Raw genomic sequence first — 17,436 nt, 5'->3', positions numbered from 1 at the left:
CTATTTTATTTAATCCGTTCCATATGGATAATTAAGACCTGTTCCCATGACATGCACTCACTCACTCACTGTCCAGAATCACTTTGTCCCACTCAGGGTCACATCTGCCAGCGCCCATCCCGTCACACTGGGTGCAGGGCGGGGACTCACCCAGGGCGGGGCACACACAATTCATTTACACTGACGGACAATCCAGAGTCACCAAGTTTAACCTAGTTTACTTGGGGAGGAAACCGAGGAACACAGGACAAACCAACACGGGGAGATCATGCTATGACATACAATCAACAAGTAAATTAAATGAATTAAAGAAAATCAAGACGAAACTGACAAACTTTATTCTACCAAAGCACTTCTTGAACTCTGTAATTGTATGAATTTCTATAATGGAGGATGGAGAGATTTGTATTTGCATCTTTGTAGCTGAACTGTATTATTGTCGATGTTGACACGTGTCAGAACAGCACTACGCGCCTCGTCCACCCGCGACAGTCGTCCCGACGACCGCCGCCGCCGCCTTCGCCGGGTGGTGGCGCTGCCACGGACCGCGTGCGCGCGTGACAGCTCGTCGCGGGGGGGGGGATCGGCGCGCTGCCATTGGTCGGCGCGGCGGGGGGCGGGGCCTCGGCCGGCGCTTCATTGATATACAGCTGGGACGTAAAACCAACAGCGCTTTCGGAGACGGAGAGACGGTCGGCGGGCCGGAAAGTGGTCGAGGGCTCGATGTAGGGCGTTTTAAGCGAGGAAGACGAGTTTAGCTTTTTTTTTTATTTATTTTATTTCATTTTAAATGTTGCGTTTGTTTTAGAGGACGGGCAGACCAAAGAAAGCTGAAGCCGAGATGCTTTGCCACGTTACGCGTCCAGATTCGGTTGTGATGGAGGTGGAAGTTGATGCGAAAGCGAATGGAGAAGATTGTCTGAACAAGGTAAACGCGCCTCGTCGTTGTTTGTCATCTTTGCACGACGTGGCTGTCGTTGTGTCGGTGTCGATCTGACGCGCGGCGTGGCTGCCTCTGCATCGTGGAAACGATGACACGAGAAGACCCCGCCATGCATGCAGTCTGTTTGCTTTTTATTTTTAAGTTCCACGCGTGCACGGCGGCGTGGATCGGAACCGTTTTGCACTGTAATAAGGTGTGAGAACCCGTGTATTCCCACGCCAAAAAGAAAAACGCTGATGTAACCTGCAGCGGCGAGGTTACTTTCGTTCATTCGTGTTTTACCATCACCCTCGTCCACGGAGCTGGCACCAATTAAATATGCCTTCTGTCAGTCTACCTAAAAAAAAAAAAAAAAGCATCTATAATTTCACATAATTATTTTTTATTTAATCATATCATAGTGCCAGGATTAATAAGATCTTTTATGAAGATCCCTGCCAAATGCAGCGCATCAGAGGAAGAGGAGGGTGGGGGGTTAGTTTCATCCCCCTTCTCTGAACTGTTGAAGTTACGTAACAGTCCCATCGCTGAATCCATGTTGGGAACATGGGGTGCGCCTTATTCTGCCGTGGCAGCACCCCTGCGATGGCCTGGATTTTAAGTACCGCCGGTTCCGTTCCGAATGGCTTTAAAATGGAACCCTCCCCCTTCTCTGTTGCAGGTATGTCAGAAGTTGGGGATCATTGAGGTGGATTACTTTGGGCTGCAGTTCTCCGGCAGCAAGGGCGAGAACCTGTGGCTGAATCTGCGGAACAGGATCTCTCAGCAGATGGACAGCGTGACCCCGTGCAGGCTGAGACTCCGAGTCAAGTTCTTCGTGGAGCCCCATCTCATACTCCAGGAGCAGACCAGGTCCTTATTTCACTCTCACCCGCTCTCTCGCATCCACCTACATGCGCACGTTCCCTGGAGCGCTCCCCGCTGTAGATATAAATCTTTTATTTTAGTTTTTTTATTTTTTTCTCACAATAAGAGCGGAAATGTAGGCCACGGTCGGCATGAAATATTCATGCGGCAACACGGGCGCGCGCGCCGACCCGGCTGCTCCTGCCGTACGGTGGAGCGTCCTGTAGTAACCCCGCTCCCCGAGGGTTACTGTAGGTCACAGCACAGCCTCCAGCAGGAAATACGATCTGAGTCTTCGCCCGCCCTCACACCTACCCACCCCCCGCCGCCGCCTTTCATCCGAGATGCTCGCTCGAGTCACTGGCTTTTTTTTTTTTTTTTTTTTTTTTTTTTTTGGGGGGGTGGGGGGGGTGGGGGGGGGGTCCTTTTGTTTGTCACCAAGTGATTTAGAGCTCGTCTAGATCAACGTGGCCAAACGATAGAGGGGGGGGGGCGTTTGTTACCCCTTTTCCGAAACCTGTTGTTGTTTTCCAAAAGACATTTGCATATTTTTAAGAAGGTGCGTTTGATCTTCTGAAGCGTATCGATACCGCGGTGAATCTGCAATGGCGCCGTGCTGCTGTCAAGTCAGTGAGAACCTGATGGACGTCAGACAGCCTGTGTCTCACTGGGTCCCAAAAGTCCCTTTCAGTTGGTGGTTGGTGACTTCATTCTCTATGATGTACTTTTTTTTTTTTTTTTTTTTTTTTTTTATTTCCTCTTGACCGTTCACACTGCCCATAAACGCTTTTATCGAACTCTGATCTGTTCTTTTGAAAGCGCTCATTATTCCTCTCAAGAGGCCAAAAATAACCAAGGATTGTGTGTGCGCGCGCATGTCCTTTATCTGCCCAGCGCATGGGGGCAGGGGCCGTTAAAGCCTAAAGCTGGATCTGTGGAGATTCTTTTTGCTTAAGAGGCCAGCCCGTCTTCCCCTGACCTCTGGGAGATTAGCAGGGGGTCGTAAACATATGGTGGGGTGGGGTGGGGGGGGGGGGTGACTCGGACGGCTAATTAAAGTCTCACGTGGAGCGCAACGCAGGTCCACCGCTGCCGGGAGGTCGCGGTTTCGTGTCCTTGATGCTCCAGATGCGCATCAGCATTTTAAGGCTCGTGTATGCCGCTTCCACTCTAGTCGATGCTTAACATCGGCGCGGTGGAAATAAGTGTCGTGGGGCAGTGGCGGCCTAGCGTAATCAGAAGGTTGCCGGTTCGAATCCCGATCTGCCAAGGTGCCACTGAGCAAAGCGCCGTCCCCACACACTGCTCCCCGGGCCCCTGTCATGGCTGCCCACTGTTCACCCAGGGTGATGGTTAAAAGCAGAGGACACATTTCGTTGTCACCATTTGCTGTGCTGCAGTGTTTTACAATGACAATCACTTCTCTTCACTTTCATAACGTACAGAAGAAGGTGGATGTTTGAAATAAGGGTGCCGGTTGAATGTTTGACAAGGATGTCCTTGTTTTTTGTACATCGTCCTACCGTCCTAAGACGTTGACCTCAACGTGAAGCCTCGTGTCCACCAGAGGGCAGTTGGAAATCTGAAGTTTCTGACCATACTAATGTATGTAATATCGCCAGTCCCCTTCCAGCAGTCCCTGCACCCATGCAAGGTTCCGTTACATATTCAGAGCCTATTTTGTTTTTTAGTTTTGGATTCAAAAGAGAAAGACTGATGCAGGGCCACTGATCAGCCTGGTCATTGTTCTTCTGGACTATTACATCATGGAAAGACTGATCTGAGGGCGGCCCGCTGATTAGGTTTACTGGAACAACGAGAGCGTTTCTACGCCGAGCTCGCGCAGAAAAGCAGCGAAGGATGGCAAGCGTGCGCACACACACACACACACACAGCCAGCCAGCCAGCCAGCCTGAGAGCGTGGCCTAGCCACAGTTTCCTCCTCACCAGCCTGTCCAGGGTTTTTCACCCAGCGAGAAGAAGGCTCGCTCTGTGACGGGCTGAAGCGGGCGGGAAAATTGGCTTTCGGACTGGCGTGCAGATGGCCGCTGCTTTTTTCACCCCCGTTGGCATCTGACTCAGTGCTGACTGCAAGGCACAACAGTGTGCTGTGAAAACAGGCCTTTGTCCGCTTGCCTGTGTGTGTGTGTGTGTGTGTGTGTGTGCGCACCAGTACAGTGGGTGAGCAGCCACCATGGTTATGTTTTCGACCCTTCTTTGTTCAGTCACCTTTGCCCTATTTCCTCTGTGTGTGTGTGTGTGTGTGTGTGTGTGTGTGTGTGTGCGCGCCTGGGAACGCGACGGCATGCACAAACATGCGGTCAAACTTGCACATGCAGGCATGCCGCACATGCACGCTCGTAAATGCACTCCTCTTAATCACAATCACGATTTCACTCTTGCAACACAGAACATCTTTAAGTGGGTATGGAACAGGGCAGGCTCGTGAAGTTTTCTATTTTCTGTCTCTCAGATAAGCCCACTGAGTAGCATGAGCCCCCACCCCGCCATTGAAGGCAATGATCTACAACCTGTAAGAACGGCATGTTCTGTCGCCATAGGGGGCCTGCAAGGGGTGGGGTGTTAGCATAAAGGGGCCTGTACATTATCTTGGAAAAGGACGTAAAGTCCCCGTGTGAGGTAGATCTATGGCAAGGTACAATATAAATGTATTGCAGATATCCGTTCTATAATTATTCTTGGTCCAAAGGAACATTTCACATATCCGTGACAAAATCCTTCCCATCCACAATACCTCTTTCACATATTCGCTTCTTAGGAGAAATGATGTCTTGTTTCCCATTCACGTCTATTGGGATTTAAATTTCAGATAACAGAATGAGTATTCTACATATCTGTAGGCTTGGATATTTACAATATTATTTTTTATATATATATATATATATATATATCTCGCAGTAGTGTTTTTAATTTTGTATGTCCAAAATAAATATTGTGAATAGTAAGAACCGGATTGAAGATATCTAACATGCATATCTCCTAGTAAGAATGAAGTTAACTCTGCTTGCCATTGGTATCTCCAGCATGTTCTCCGAGCTGATTTGCCCCCTCTGTCCTTCTACAGGACGGATGGGTGCCAAAAAAACATCAGTGAGGAGATGCGTTGAGATCTGAAGAAAGTGTCATGTACTTTTACATCATTTTTATACCCAACCACTGGGGACAGTATTTTCAAGCTAAGCATGGAGCTCGATACGCACTGTGTTTAAAGTGGGAGGAGTGCGACTAATATATTTAAGAAGGACGTGTTCTTTGTCTTCTGTGTCTTCTGTCACCAGAAGGTTTCTGCGAGGGGTTACGGTGTTCGTCTAGAGCAGCCTGTGCAATTTCCTGATGGTTCGAAAAGGAACATAAAGTTCCTCAGTAGGGTGTCACCAGCAGCCCTGACGATTTCCCCACTCTCCGTTCCGAGGAACCTACTGGCAAACAAGCTCGACAACGGTGCCCTCCACACGCCAGGCCTGTACGGCGAATGGGGACGTAATCATCGCCGTAATCCCCATCAACAGTCCTCCCATCAGCATAGGAAGGTTCGGTCATGGGATTGTAGTCATTTTGCAGTGGGAGGGGGGCAGAATGGACTCCCAACTCTTTCAGTAAATGCTTAAAAAGTAAATTAGGTCTTAATTTACGTCTTAAATGTCTTCCGCGTCTCCTTTCACGTTGCTCTATTTACTGTAGCACCCTTTTCGTCACTCTACGCAGGGTTCGGCTTGCGGTACGACTCTGGCCAGCCGCTGTTAGTGCGATTGTGTCTTCGGAGATGCCCTCCTAAAACGATCGTTGCCAGCAGGTCCGTCGGCGAGCTGGACGTGTCTGCCGTGGGGGAGTTTGTTGGCGGTTTTTCCGTCTCCTCCGTGGACGTCAGCAGAAACGCCCTCTGGTCAGGCGCGCTAACAGTGTTCCAGCACAACAGTTTATTTCCAGGGGCTGTCGGGGCGGCCGGGGGACCAGGGACTCGCAAGAGTTGACCATTCGGGCGGTGTGTTAATCTCATTAACTAGCACACCTGACTTCGTGCACACACACACACACACACACACACACACACACACACACACACACACTCTTTTTCCTCCTCAAGCCCTTTTGCAACGCTTGCTCTCCATCTTTCACTCCGTCTGTTCCGTGCACATCAAACGGTTTTGGGTTTTAATCCCACTGCAGTGGGATCGTTTGAAGAGTGCGGGCCGCGGGGAGGATGTTCATCCGGAGAAGAGTCAGGGGGCACGTTCAGTGCGCGCAAAATCAAAATGCCTTTTTACACCAAGGGCGGTATTTTAATGGCGCCTACGCAGACTTGTCCAGGTCGGGGTGTCCCATGTAACTTTATTTTAAATACATTCACACTTCATCAAATGAGACATTCCACTTTGTGAACGATTCTGATCCATAGCTCACATTAATTTATTTATTTCATTCGTTTTTTCATTCCATTATTAAAAAAAAAAAAAAAAAAGAACTCTCGTCAGCATTGCCATTGCTCGGAGGGAAGAGTCAAATTCCCCGTCTGGATAGCAGTGCGTTTGCAACCCTCAGGCATCGGCTGTGTTGTGCAGAGCCGAGGCATCTGCACGCTTCTGGGGGGTTGTGGGTGAGGACGGCCGGATGACAGAGGCTTTTTAACCGGGGGGGGGTGTAGGCAGCTAGTACACACGCTCCGCCTGTGTTTTTTAAACTCGTCTGCTTGCCCTCGTTTGCCTGTTTGGCATTCTGCTCGACGGAGCCGAGGTTATTCAGCCAGTAGTATGCCACCCATCTATCGGAATAAAACGGCTCGACCGCTATTCGAGCATGTAAAAAAAAGATATAATAATAATAAAAAGTGCTTCCACACGTATGGCCACATTCTGCACCGCTTCCCTCTCAGACATGCAAGCTGGGGCATGGCGGCCGCATGTTTTCTTTCCTTTACCACTAAAAGCAGGGTTCAGTGTGGAGCAGCCATGGAAACTGCATCCAGGGGCTTTTTTTTTTTTTTTTTTAATATCTGTAATTGCCAGATGTCTCCTGTCTTGATTCCACTTTCACCGGCGGCCCAAACAGGTTGCAAATAATCCCCTCACTGCACGGGATGAGTGGCATGGCCTGGGGATTTGGCTAGAACGTTTATTTTTCCCCCATTCCTTCTATGGCCGTGTTCATTGTCAAAACAGCGTCTAGTTTACGGTCCGAAATGAAATGTGCGTCTTGAGGAACTTTAGTGGTGTTTCTATGTACTTCTGTAATTGGCCTTAATTGGGTGAAATGTGCTCCATTATTTGAAGCATCTTCGCCAGACAAACAAAATGCGTGTGTTGTTGAGCCTCATTGCAGGTTAACTGGTTCCACGTGAACGGCAAGCTCTCTTATTTTAACAGGTTTTTCCTCTCCAAGGTGGACGAACTGTAGTAACCTCCGCGTATCCCTTTAAAACATGTTTATTCGATGTAGGAATGAGGGTGTATTTCTTTTTCTTTTTTTTTTTTTTTTTTTTAAATCCCCACCAAAGGCTTCTTTGTAATTGTTCGCTTGCGGAAATGGTCGCTCACGAGCGACGACGTCCTTGTTGACTTTGTGCGGAACGGCGGTGAATGTTTGACTTTATTTACAGTCTTTTGGTTCCTTCTCAGCATGCATTTTATTCATTAGACTTGCCATTAAAACCCATGTTTGCTGTTGGGAACCTTTTTGTTGTTGCCTGCAGTTGGCGGGGGAGGTTACTGCAGTTCAGTGACACGCAGTAACCCCAGCGCATAGCTCGGGGCCGAGTTATTTGATCAACGTGGAGACGTCATTGTTACTGGTCTAGATTTGAAAGTCCCAGCAGGACGGGGCTCCTGGGTTTCGAGTTTCTAGTCAGAGGGGCTTTTTTTAATAGATCTTCCTGTTAGTAATCAGTTTAATTTTTAAACCAAATCTTCCAAAAAAAAAAAAAAGTCTCGGAAACTTCACAGATGCTTTAGTGGTATGACATGTGCAGTTGAAGTCATGCAGTGACCTGTTTTCTGTAGGTTTTCAGTGTTTCTGATTAAATTGTTCCAGTTTGTGTGTGTGTGTGTGTGTGTGTGTGTGATTTTCTTTAGCGCTAAATGATCGCTTTTAATGAAAATGTTAAGTCTTTAGCCAGAGGAGAAGCGACAGAACTCTGGTTCCATTCATCCTCCCCTGCCGCCCCCGTCCTCCATCGATCGTGACAGATGGTCCGCGAGCGGTCCGTGCGACGGGTGCGGCCCGCTAAAGGTCGCGGCCCGGTAAAGGTCGCGCACCGGCGCGGGCAGAGCGGCCGTTCTCTGGGGCGCGTGAGGCTGACATGGGCTGGCGAGGGTGGGCTCAGCGCCGCGGCCCTGTCTGACCCGGTTAACATCCAGAACTTCACCACCACACTTTCATAAAAGGACACCAAGATTTTAACCACATGTTTTGGGTGGATTGTTTTTCCTTTTTTTTTTTTTTTTTGCAGAATTTGTTTGTCCTGTGTGTAAAACGGCACTTTCACCAGCGATTTTGGTGTGTAAATGTGGAGCACGTGGCTTGCCGATACGAATGCACGTGTGTACAGTGTTCAGTGTATTGGGCCGTGTTTGTTCTGTTCTGTTCTTTTGTGCGAATGTAAGTAAACATAAAAGAAATCGTGATTCAGTTTCACTTAATATCTAGATAGCCGTTTCAATGAAGATTTTCGGCTGACCTACTTGCTAACGGCAGCTTAGAGTTGAACTACTGCTTACTACACAATCAACGTTTTGTGCGACAGACAGTACATTTTTGGTCAAATTATCAAAAAAGGATAATTTTACACACTCATACACACCCCACAACGAAACTCCATCTGGTAGCTGGTTCCAGCATTGCAAGTCTAGTCAGAGATCCTGCTATCGGCATGTTGCCCTTTTTAGAAATTGAGAGTGAAGCAGATGGGGGCGCCCGGAAAGCAGCGGGCACCTGTCGCCCCTCGGCCCGCGCTGGCTTCCGTATCGACCTCTGCTCTGGCGGGCTCGGGCTCGGGCAGCTGCTGTCCCGACCCTGATATTGAGAGCGCGGGGGAAATAAAGGCTTCCTTCAGCTCCCCGCCGCCCAGGTTTTTTTTTTTTTTTTTTTTGGGGACGTTTGCGCCGCTGAGAGGGCCACCGCTGAGATATCTGCGTGCGGACAGCCGTGCGTATGTGAGATTAGCCACGCGAGGCACGGGGCCCGAACCGGCGCCGCCGCCGCTTGTTTCCATCCCTGACCGATAGTAACCCCGACAGACGGCCGCAGCCTTTGTTCTACCAGCCAGGTAGTCACATGGGGACTGGGGTGTGATGTCACCTCAGGGAGGCTCTGTGCTCAAATAAGGACCAAACCCGCTTTTGTTTTTGCGTTGCTTCTCTCTTTCGCTTTACGTCGTTTTTCTTTTTTTTTTTTTTTTTTTTTTTTTTGGTACGAGACGCAGGAAGTCTGAAGATATCCCCCAGGGGTTAAGTCACTGTTCCCAGGGCCTTTTTTTTTTTCCGGTGACTTTGGTGACCGTTTATTCCCAGCGCGCCACTTCCACCCCCCGACGACGTTCTTTATTTTCTTTTGTCCCCCCTTCTCTCCTCAGGACTCTGGCATCCCCTGAACAGAGCCGACGCCGTTTATCGGGCACGGCTGGATTCCCGAGAGATTCTGTCATATTAAGTACGGGCGAAACAAGGAAGCCTGACCGGATCCGGCTGGAACGGTTGGGGGAGCAGAGGAAGAGAGAGAGCGGGGTGGCGGGCGAGCGTCCATTCGAGAATCCTCTGATTCCGGGCGAGGGGTCTAACGAAGGCTGGGTGAGGCGTGACACTCCGAGGTGCCCTTTCAAGTGCAATGTGTTTGGGATCTTGGGCCTTCCACCTCCCGAACTATGAAATGAATCGAACGCCCGTTGAGCCCCAAAATTTAGCGCTGTGTTATTGCATATCATTTGTTCTTGTTATTCATGTGTTGGTAATGAAATTAAAACATTAGTTAGCAGGTATTGGTTTCAGGCTGCTGCTACAATTCCGCTCAAGAGGCTGGTGCACATGGAATAGACATAGTCAACACAATAATCACAATTGTGCCAGTGCTTTTGTATAGCTAAACAATAATTGCATTTTGTGTTTGGTGTAACATTAATTACAAATGCATCGCCATTCACATGATCAAATTTAATCACAAATGCCAAAGAATGTTTATCTTGCGATAACAGTGTTTTGTCTGTGTATTGACCAGCCTTGGGTTCAAGGCTGCTCCAGCCCAATCAATAAATGTCTGAGTAGCAATTGTTTTCCTGCACGAAAGAAAGCGTAATATGAAGAATCAGCCTGGAGTCACTCGAGTTCAGTTTTTGTTGTCTGGCTTTTGTTCCTTTTGGATCCGTACTGAGCTTTAGACCCTTTCCACGAAAAACTACGGTCTTCATTTATGAGTTGGAAAGTGAATTCCCCTTCAGCTCCCGAACTCGGTGTTCTGCCAACACGGCATGATACGGGTAAGGAGTCTTGTGACCAAGGAAGCTTATAGTGGCATGGAGGGATGTGAAGGAAGGAGATTTATTGCCAGAGGGCACATCTGATGTGCACTGTATATATATATTATTTTTATTTTTTATTGTTTTCCCAAGCGGTGAAAATAGAGAAGGAAAAACAAGAGAGCCAAAAACGATGCTCGGCAAAGTACATGAAAAACACTACCTTCAATAGATAAGGTCCTCCGACTTCAGCATAATCTGCCACGCTGTTCTACATCTGTAGGTAGGATCTTTTCATAATGCAAAATTCCTCCAAAACCCATAAATAAATTTGCAGCTGATATGCACACTGTGTTTTTTAATTATTATTTTTATTTTTGTAACCTTTTAAAAATGTTTCTTTTTTTTTTATTATTATTTTACAGTGAAGCATTTAAGATCATGACTACTACTGTGTAATTGTAGACACATAAATAGGACGGCCCTTCAAAAGTTGGTCGGTCAAATCTTTGGGAAAATACTTGGCAACCTCAACCAATGTAGAATAGAATTTTATACAAAATAATGGTGAAAGGAGCTTTTTATGTTCCTTTTGCAGATTTGTTACTTTACAACTGTAATATGTAAATGAACAGCATTTACTAGGTAGAATACTTTTTTTATTAATAATTACTTTTGCCTTGCGATGTGTCTAACAAACGTGATAAAGCTGTGATGTTCATTTTTTTCTGTGTGCTGAAAGCCTCGTGTCGGGCGGCGTATTGCGACAGCCCGGGCCCTTATCGCGGCGCGCCGTCGGGGTCGTGCGCTAGCAGCGGGTCGGGCTTCTGCTGAGGAGCGGTCGCTGATAAGGCCGGCGGCTCCCATCGGCTGGGAGGCTGAGGCCTTTAACGCCCGCAGGAGGAGTGAAAGTTCTCCATTCCTCAATTTCTACCCGAGCGAGAGTAGTTTCTCTTCTCATTGTGGTTTCGTACCATTGGTCTGTTGCACGTGTAGAACATAAACAATGGTCCGCTTGTACCCCATCAGCTGTCCCACTTCTGCCGGTGTGCTTTCCCATCAGCCACCTGTCTTTTATGCCAACTGACACACCTCCCGCCAGCAGCCATTACTAACTCTCTCACCCTGCACGTTCTCTTCCCCCAGACACCTGTTCTTCATGCACGTGAAGGAGGACCTGCACAAGGGACACCTGCGGATGTGTCCAGAGCAGGCGGAGGAGCTGAGCGCCCTGCTGGCGCAGGCCGAGTTCGGCGACTACAACCAGAACACTGCCAAATACTGGTACACGGAGCTGTGCAGAGAGGAGCCGGGACAAGCCACCATCAACAGGTGCGGCCCCTCCCTGGTCCCTCAGACCTTCATCTAATCTCCTCCACGCTCTAGAAACCTCAGACTACCGATGGCCCACTGACTTATCGTGTCGTTTGAGTGACGTTTCACGTCATGTTATGCAAGTTCGACCTTGATAAGAATTTCAAGAAGTTGACGGGTCTTTTGATTGTTATCTTTGACCTGCAATAGTCCTGAGGACTGCCTGTGGGACGTGGCGGGACACGCAGCTCATGGTCTAGAGTTCACTTTTTATGGTTCACTTCTGCACATAAATTTTCTAAATTAGGTTTTTTACGTGCCAAAGTAGAGCATCAAAACATTGAGCAAGAGCTGTACGGTCTCCTGCAAGTACCGTCAAGTGAAGGTATTGAGGAACGTTTGTTTGGTAAAAATTGGTATGTTTCTGAGAATGTTCCCCATTACTCTCCCTTTCTACAAAAATAAAGAACAAAGCAGTCACCGCTGCACAAGCACCTGCATCAGCTGTAAAGTGCAGTAACTTTGGTTTGTGGATGAAAACACTTTTAAGTGAAGAATAATTATCAAAAAATTAAGATCCTTTTCAATTGTAGTTTTTTTTTTTCAATGTGTTCCAGCAAAGGAAACAGTTGTTGGGGTGGCGGAATGCCAGAGTAAAGTCACTCACGGTTTGTGGGGTCAAAGGACATGTCTATTTGCCAACTGACACCTCAGTTGCCCCGTTGCCTGGGCAGCGAAGCGTATGCGGCTGTTATTTAAATGGACGTGGAGCTTGGTTTTATTAGTGATCTGAAGCGATTGCAACACCCCTTCAAATGGATATTTATTTGATACAGCCCCGTCGTGTTCTGGTGATTAGATTGCAGAGGAGCGAGCGGCTAATTTCTCTGCTTCGTCGAGTAAATTAAAGCCGAATGGCTGGAGTTAGTCTTTGTGTCGGGGACTGATTTAACCAATGATCTCTCTGGGCAGTACATAAACAAGGCCTGAATGGTTCAGTCAGAAGTGTATCTTCAGGCAAAGACTGAATATGTACAATTTTTTTTATAAAGCAGCAGATTAGGGGATTAATCTGAACATCTCTTGCATGGATTGGGAAATCCCATTTTTTTCTTATGAGTTCTGTATATTAAAATTATTCCCTCTCTGCTTTTTTAATTGTTATTTGGAAAAAAAAGAAAACAGATTTTTAGGGTGTTTTGTGAATTGTACTGAACCCCCCTGCCCATGTCTTATTTCTTATATATCACACTTATAAACCACTAGATGGTCTAGATGTGGTATATGGGTAAACATTATTTATTAGTTACATTAATGTATTACAGTGCGCAAATCTTCTTCCCCCTTCAGTACTGCTTAGAAAACATGCTGTCATATTGCTTTAGACAAAACAATGCAAAGAATCCCCCCCATATTCTTATATTTGGGCAAATACAGCAAATGGTACAGCCTTTTAGTGACACTTCCCATTTCTTTTATTATTTTGGCAGCATCGTTTTGAGGCACAAGGCTCTGGAGGGGCTCAGCCAGGGATCCGTGGAATACCAGGCCCTGCAGCTGGTGGCATCCCTGGAGCACTATGGAGTGGAGTGGCACTGGGCCAGGGATGCCGAGGGCCAGAGGCTTGCCATCGGGGTGGGTCCAGATGGGATTGCCGTCTGCAGGGAAGACTTCATCCTGGTCAACAGGTAAAAGTGCACCGTCGCACGCCTTCCGAGTGTGAACCATGTCGCAGTGTGAAGTGCTGCTGGCAACACAGCATTTGTTTTTTTCTTCAAGTTCATACTCCAATGTTCCTGCTGTTCCAATGTTCAATCTTATCTTTCAGAATCTCCTATCCAGTGATTCAGATAGCAACCCAGTCAAGCAAGAGTGTGTACTTGACTGTTACCAAGGAAACCAGCGACAGTGTGGTCCTGCTCTTCAAGCTGATTAGTAACCGAGCGGCGAGTGGACTTTACCGGGCCATCACAGAAACACACGCTTTCTACAGGTGAGGGGTCAAACAAATGTGGTCCATTCTCTGGAAAACATTACTGAAAGATCTAAATATAGAAAAATGTGTTCTGCACGCACGTGGAGAAAAGAAATCAAATTCATATCTACTAATAACGGGCTGCCATCAATTCTCAGACCTTATCTCAAAGTGTCTGATATACCATTTTATATAATTTGATTAAATTGCTCTTATCAGCTTTCATTTCACTCTTTGAAATTAACATGGAACAACATGGTCCCTGCAGCTGCCCATGTCAGCAATTTTTATAGTTCTATTGTAAAGTGTGGCGGCAGGCGCTTTCTTTTTTTTTTTTTTTTTTTTTTTTGCAGAACGTCACAAAAGCTTTTGTTTGGTTTATTTTCACCATAGCTTGCAGAATGTATTTTTGTTTTTTCAGTAGCCCATCTTTTTTTGCAAAGCTTAGCTGTGTTATTGTGTTTGTGTGAGTTGGCGAGGCATAGCAGGCCGTACAGCATTAGGGCTCCATAGATTGCCGTTTAACGCTTAGAACGGCTTAGTATATTTGATCTTGAACTGTATCAAAGACACTTGGACTCTTAATCCTGTTATTTATTTATTTCCCCCCTCAACCTGGTGTTGAGTGCAGTGGTTTTTTTTTTTTTAATAGTGTCATAGGTGTCCTCGTATATTAGTTTTCTATTATCAATTAAATATATATTTAATCTAATGGAAATATTATTGATAACTATTCATATGTTGAAGAGAAATGTGTATTTTGTATATAAATATGATTTCTTTTTCTTGCATTGTGAATAGTGCCAATTAAAAAAAAAAAGTGCACTTAGTCCTAAATGTCCATAAAACATATATTTGCTGGGGATTTGCTCATTTTGTAAAATTAGTTAAAACTAGTTCCTTTTGCTTTTCTTGAAAATGTGATCTTGGCTTTGAGAGCGGTGTCATCTGTAACAGTTGTTTTGTAATTGCAACTAAACCTTACCTCCTGGATTCCAGATGTGACACGGTGACCAATGCAGTGATGATGCAGTACAGCCGTGACTTCAAGGGCCACCTGGCCTCGCTGTTCCTCAATGAGAACATCAACCTGGGCAAGAAATACGTCTTTGACATCCGCCGCACATCCAAGGAGGTCTATGACTACGCCCGACGCGCCTTGTACAACGCCGGCATCGTAGACCTGATGTCGCGGAATGGGGAGCGCACTCCCTCGTCACGCTCACCTCAGCGGGACCAGGAGGGGGCGCTGGACTGCGGCAGCTGCCATCAAAGCCGCGAGCTGCAGGAAAAGCTGCAGAAGCTGAAGGAGGCGCTGCAGTGCATGTTGTGCTGCGAGGAGGAAATCGACGCTGCTTTCTGTCCCTGTGGTCACATGGTCTGCTGCCAGAGCTGCGCATCTCAGCTTGAGGTGAGCAAATGGTCCAATGCCTTAGTTCTCAAACTGTTGGTACTCTAGCACCCTCTAATGGTACGTCAGAAATTTACAGCGGACTTATTATTCTTAATATTCTTAACTGCTGTGTCCTTGCAGTATTTACAGTACATGATATTAAGGAACAGTTTCATGCAGATCACTTAAATAAAGGTGTTCTTAAAATAGAGATGAAAATATATTAGTTGACATACTCTGCCTGTACCAACTATAGAACGGGGCCTAGCTGAAGCTGATCAACACCCTTTTATGGAATTCTTTTGTTGTCTTTGCTAAATGCAGGCATGCATATCTTTTCCACTCATGACTCACATGTTTGAGTGAAAGAAGCAGAAGAACATGCTATTTCGTAACACTAAAGTTAAAGCGGTGTCCTACACAGTGAGGGAGAACTTAAGAAAAAAATAACTTTTTTTTTTCTTTTTTTTTCTCCCCATCTCCTGCAGTCTTGTCCAGTATGTCGGTCGGAGGTGGAGCACGTCCAGCACGTATACTTGCCCACCTGCACCAGCCTCCTCAACCTCAACCTGTCCGGCGGCAGCAGCCCAACGCTCATCCACCGAGGGATGGCCACCCACCACCGCAGTACCAATAGCTACACCTCTACTGAGAAGATCTGTTCGGCATGAGGAGATGCTGGACAAAGAGTGTGTGTGTGTGTGTGTGTGTGTGTGTGTGTGTGTGTGTGTGTCTACCCCACAAATAACAAATTCTATGTGTGACATCTTTTAAATGACTTATCAGTTGATCTGATGAAGATTTGCTTTCTGTGCTCTGAATCTTTATTCTCATTTAAAATTAACAGATTTATTTTTGGCTTTGTATGAACGGAACCAGATCCAGTGTATTTTATTAGACAGTTTCTTATTTATACAAGTTTATTTTTCGGGTTATATATTACCAAATTCAGTGTAATCTTGCAGTGAAACTGAGTGTAATGCCTTTTTTATCTTACTATAAATGGTCTGTATGTTATCAGCACTCCAAATTTTTAACACATGAAAAAGAGAAGTTTTATTATTTATTTTATTAATATGTTTGATATTTTACTCAGGAAGCACAAACCCTTGAGTAATTTGTGAAGGGAGATATAACCCAGTGGGCCTGGAAGCCCACTGTGGTTTTAACACGATTATGATTGGTTAATTAAGCAGTAACACAATATGAGAGGCGGGGCTGCTGTGTTGTCTGACATCAGCACCGTTTCGCTTCTTTTGGCCAATCTGTAAATTAAGTTCCAAAAAATCAGTATAGAACACGTCAGGTATTAATTCTGGTTATTTATGAATGGTCCTCATCACCCATAGTGAGATTTATTTTTAGATTTTAGATTCTACAACAGGGTGTAAAATGATTAAGGCCGCCATCAGCCGTGCGTGTTGCGAAGCCAAGAGACGGCAGGCATCCGTCACTTGTCCTATAGCGTGACCATTATAACTAGACAAACTTTGTGGAAGGGTACTGAAAGTGGAATGCTGTCAGAAGGGCCTCTCAGCCAATCACAGAGCAACGTTGGAACTGACTGCGGTGCAAAGCCACCATGTTTCAGGGTTTTGTGCTTTCTTCAGCTTTCAATTCCTAACCTCAAATATGAATTATTGTTATTTTTATTTTTTCTTCTCTCGTAATTTAAGGGAGATTAGATCTGACTGTGCAATGCTGAAAGCTTTGAGTTGTTTGTAGATGCGAGGTTGAGGGAGGGGTGGGCAATATTATTTAATATACACTGTCACTTTACTACAGAGATTTCAAGTGTTTTTGTTTTTATTATGATTATTTTTATATAAATTTTCCCCATAGTTCTGCCTTAATGTAGCAACACGGTGTGTTCGATATGCATTCTTCTTTCTTTGCACAGACCTATTGTTGAGATGAGGAGGAATATTATTCTTGATTGCTGACACAATATGGCACAGTCACTGCGGAAAGATATTTTGTACAATTAGGATTTGTTTCTGTTTGTTTGAAGCAAACTCTATGCTCTGTAAATGTAGATATAACTGAACTTTTATATTTCTTGAAAGAAAAGAAGTGTATTAATAAAGATATTTTCTTTTTAAACTTACTTTGAGCCTCTCTTGATTTCATGGTGTCAAGACAAAGGATTTTTGCAACTTTTTGCAATCTGTAGTTGCTCCACAGTCTGACACTGGCTGCTGTTCTTTCTCTCATCTGGCATTATCTCAATTGGGATCTGACCGTTGGTTCGGGGGACTTTTGAGCTCAGGTCACAGGTCAAGGCAGCGAAATGAAACTCAAATTAGCAGCTACAGTGGAGGGCGTGGGGTGGCGGTGGTACAGTGGAGCTGTCAGAATAAATCAATAGAAGTCCAGTGCAAAGCAGACACACGCAAAGAATAATTAATTTAATGACTGGGACACTAATCCAATTACAATTTACACTGAGTAGTATTGTTACAATAGTGATTTTGCTCCTGGCTTGCATGCAAGCATAATGAATA

General features: G+C 45.9%; 1 protein-coding gene across 1 annotated transcript; it reads left to right on the top strand.

The window, feature by feature from the left end:
• Positions 1-660: 660 nt before the first annotated feature.
• On the top strand, positions 661-17,039 carry mylipa (myosin regulatory light chain interacting protein a). Its single transcript, XM_028966188.1, has 8 exons — positions 661-725; positions 809-928; positions 1,605-1,795; positions 11,397-11,582; positions 13,055-13,252; positions 13,393-13,557; positions 14,539-14,950; positions 15,421-17,039. The coding sequence occupies exons 2-8, from the start codon at positions 842-844 to the stop codon at positions 15,601-15,603; spliced, it is 1,422 nt and encodes a 473-aa protein (XP_028822021.1). The 5' UTR covers positions 661-725; positions 809-841; the 3' UTR covers positions 15,604-17,039.
• Positions 17,040-17,436: the final 397 nt, after the last annotated feature.

The sequence above is a fragment of the Denticeps clupeoides genome, unplaced genomic scaffold (assembly GCF_900700375.1).
Source record: "Denticeps clupeoides unplaced genomic scaffold, fDenClu1.1, whole genome shotgun sequence".
In the NCBI taxonomy this organism is placed as follows: domain Eukaryota; kingdom Metazoa; phylum Chordata; class Actinopteri; order Clupeiformes; family Denticipitidae; genus Denticeps; species Denticeps clupeoides.
This window is presented reverse-complemented; position numbering and strand designations above follow the sequence as displayed.

Coding starts and splice junctions, on each gene's coding strand:
- mylipa (XM_028966188.1), top strand. CDS start 842: ATGCTTTGCCACGTTACGCGTCCAGATTCGGTTGTGATGGAGGTGGAA. Junction 1,796..11,396: donor ATACTCCAGGAGCAGACCAG/GTCCTTATTTCA, acceptor CTCTTCCCCCAG/ACACCTGTTCTTCATGCACG. Junction 14,951..15,420: donor GCTGCGCATCTCAGCTTGAG/GTGAGCAAATGG, acceptor CATCTCCTGCAG/TCTTGTCCAGTATGTCGGTC.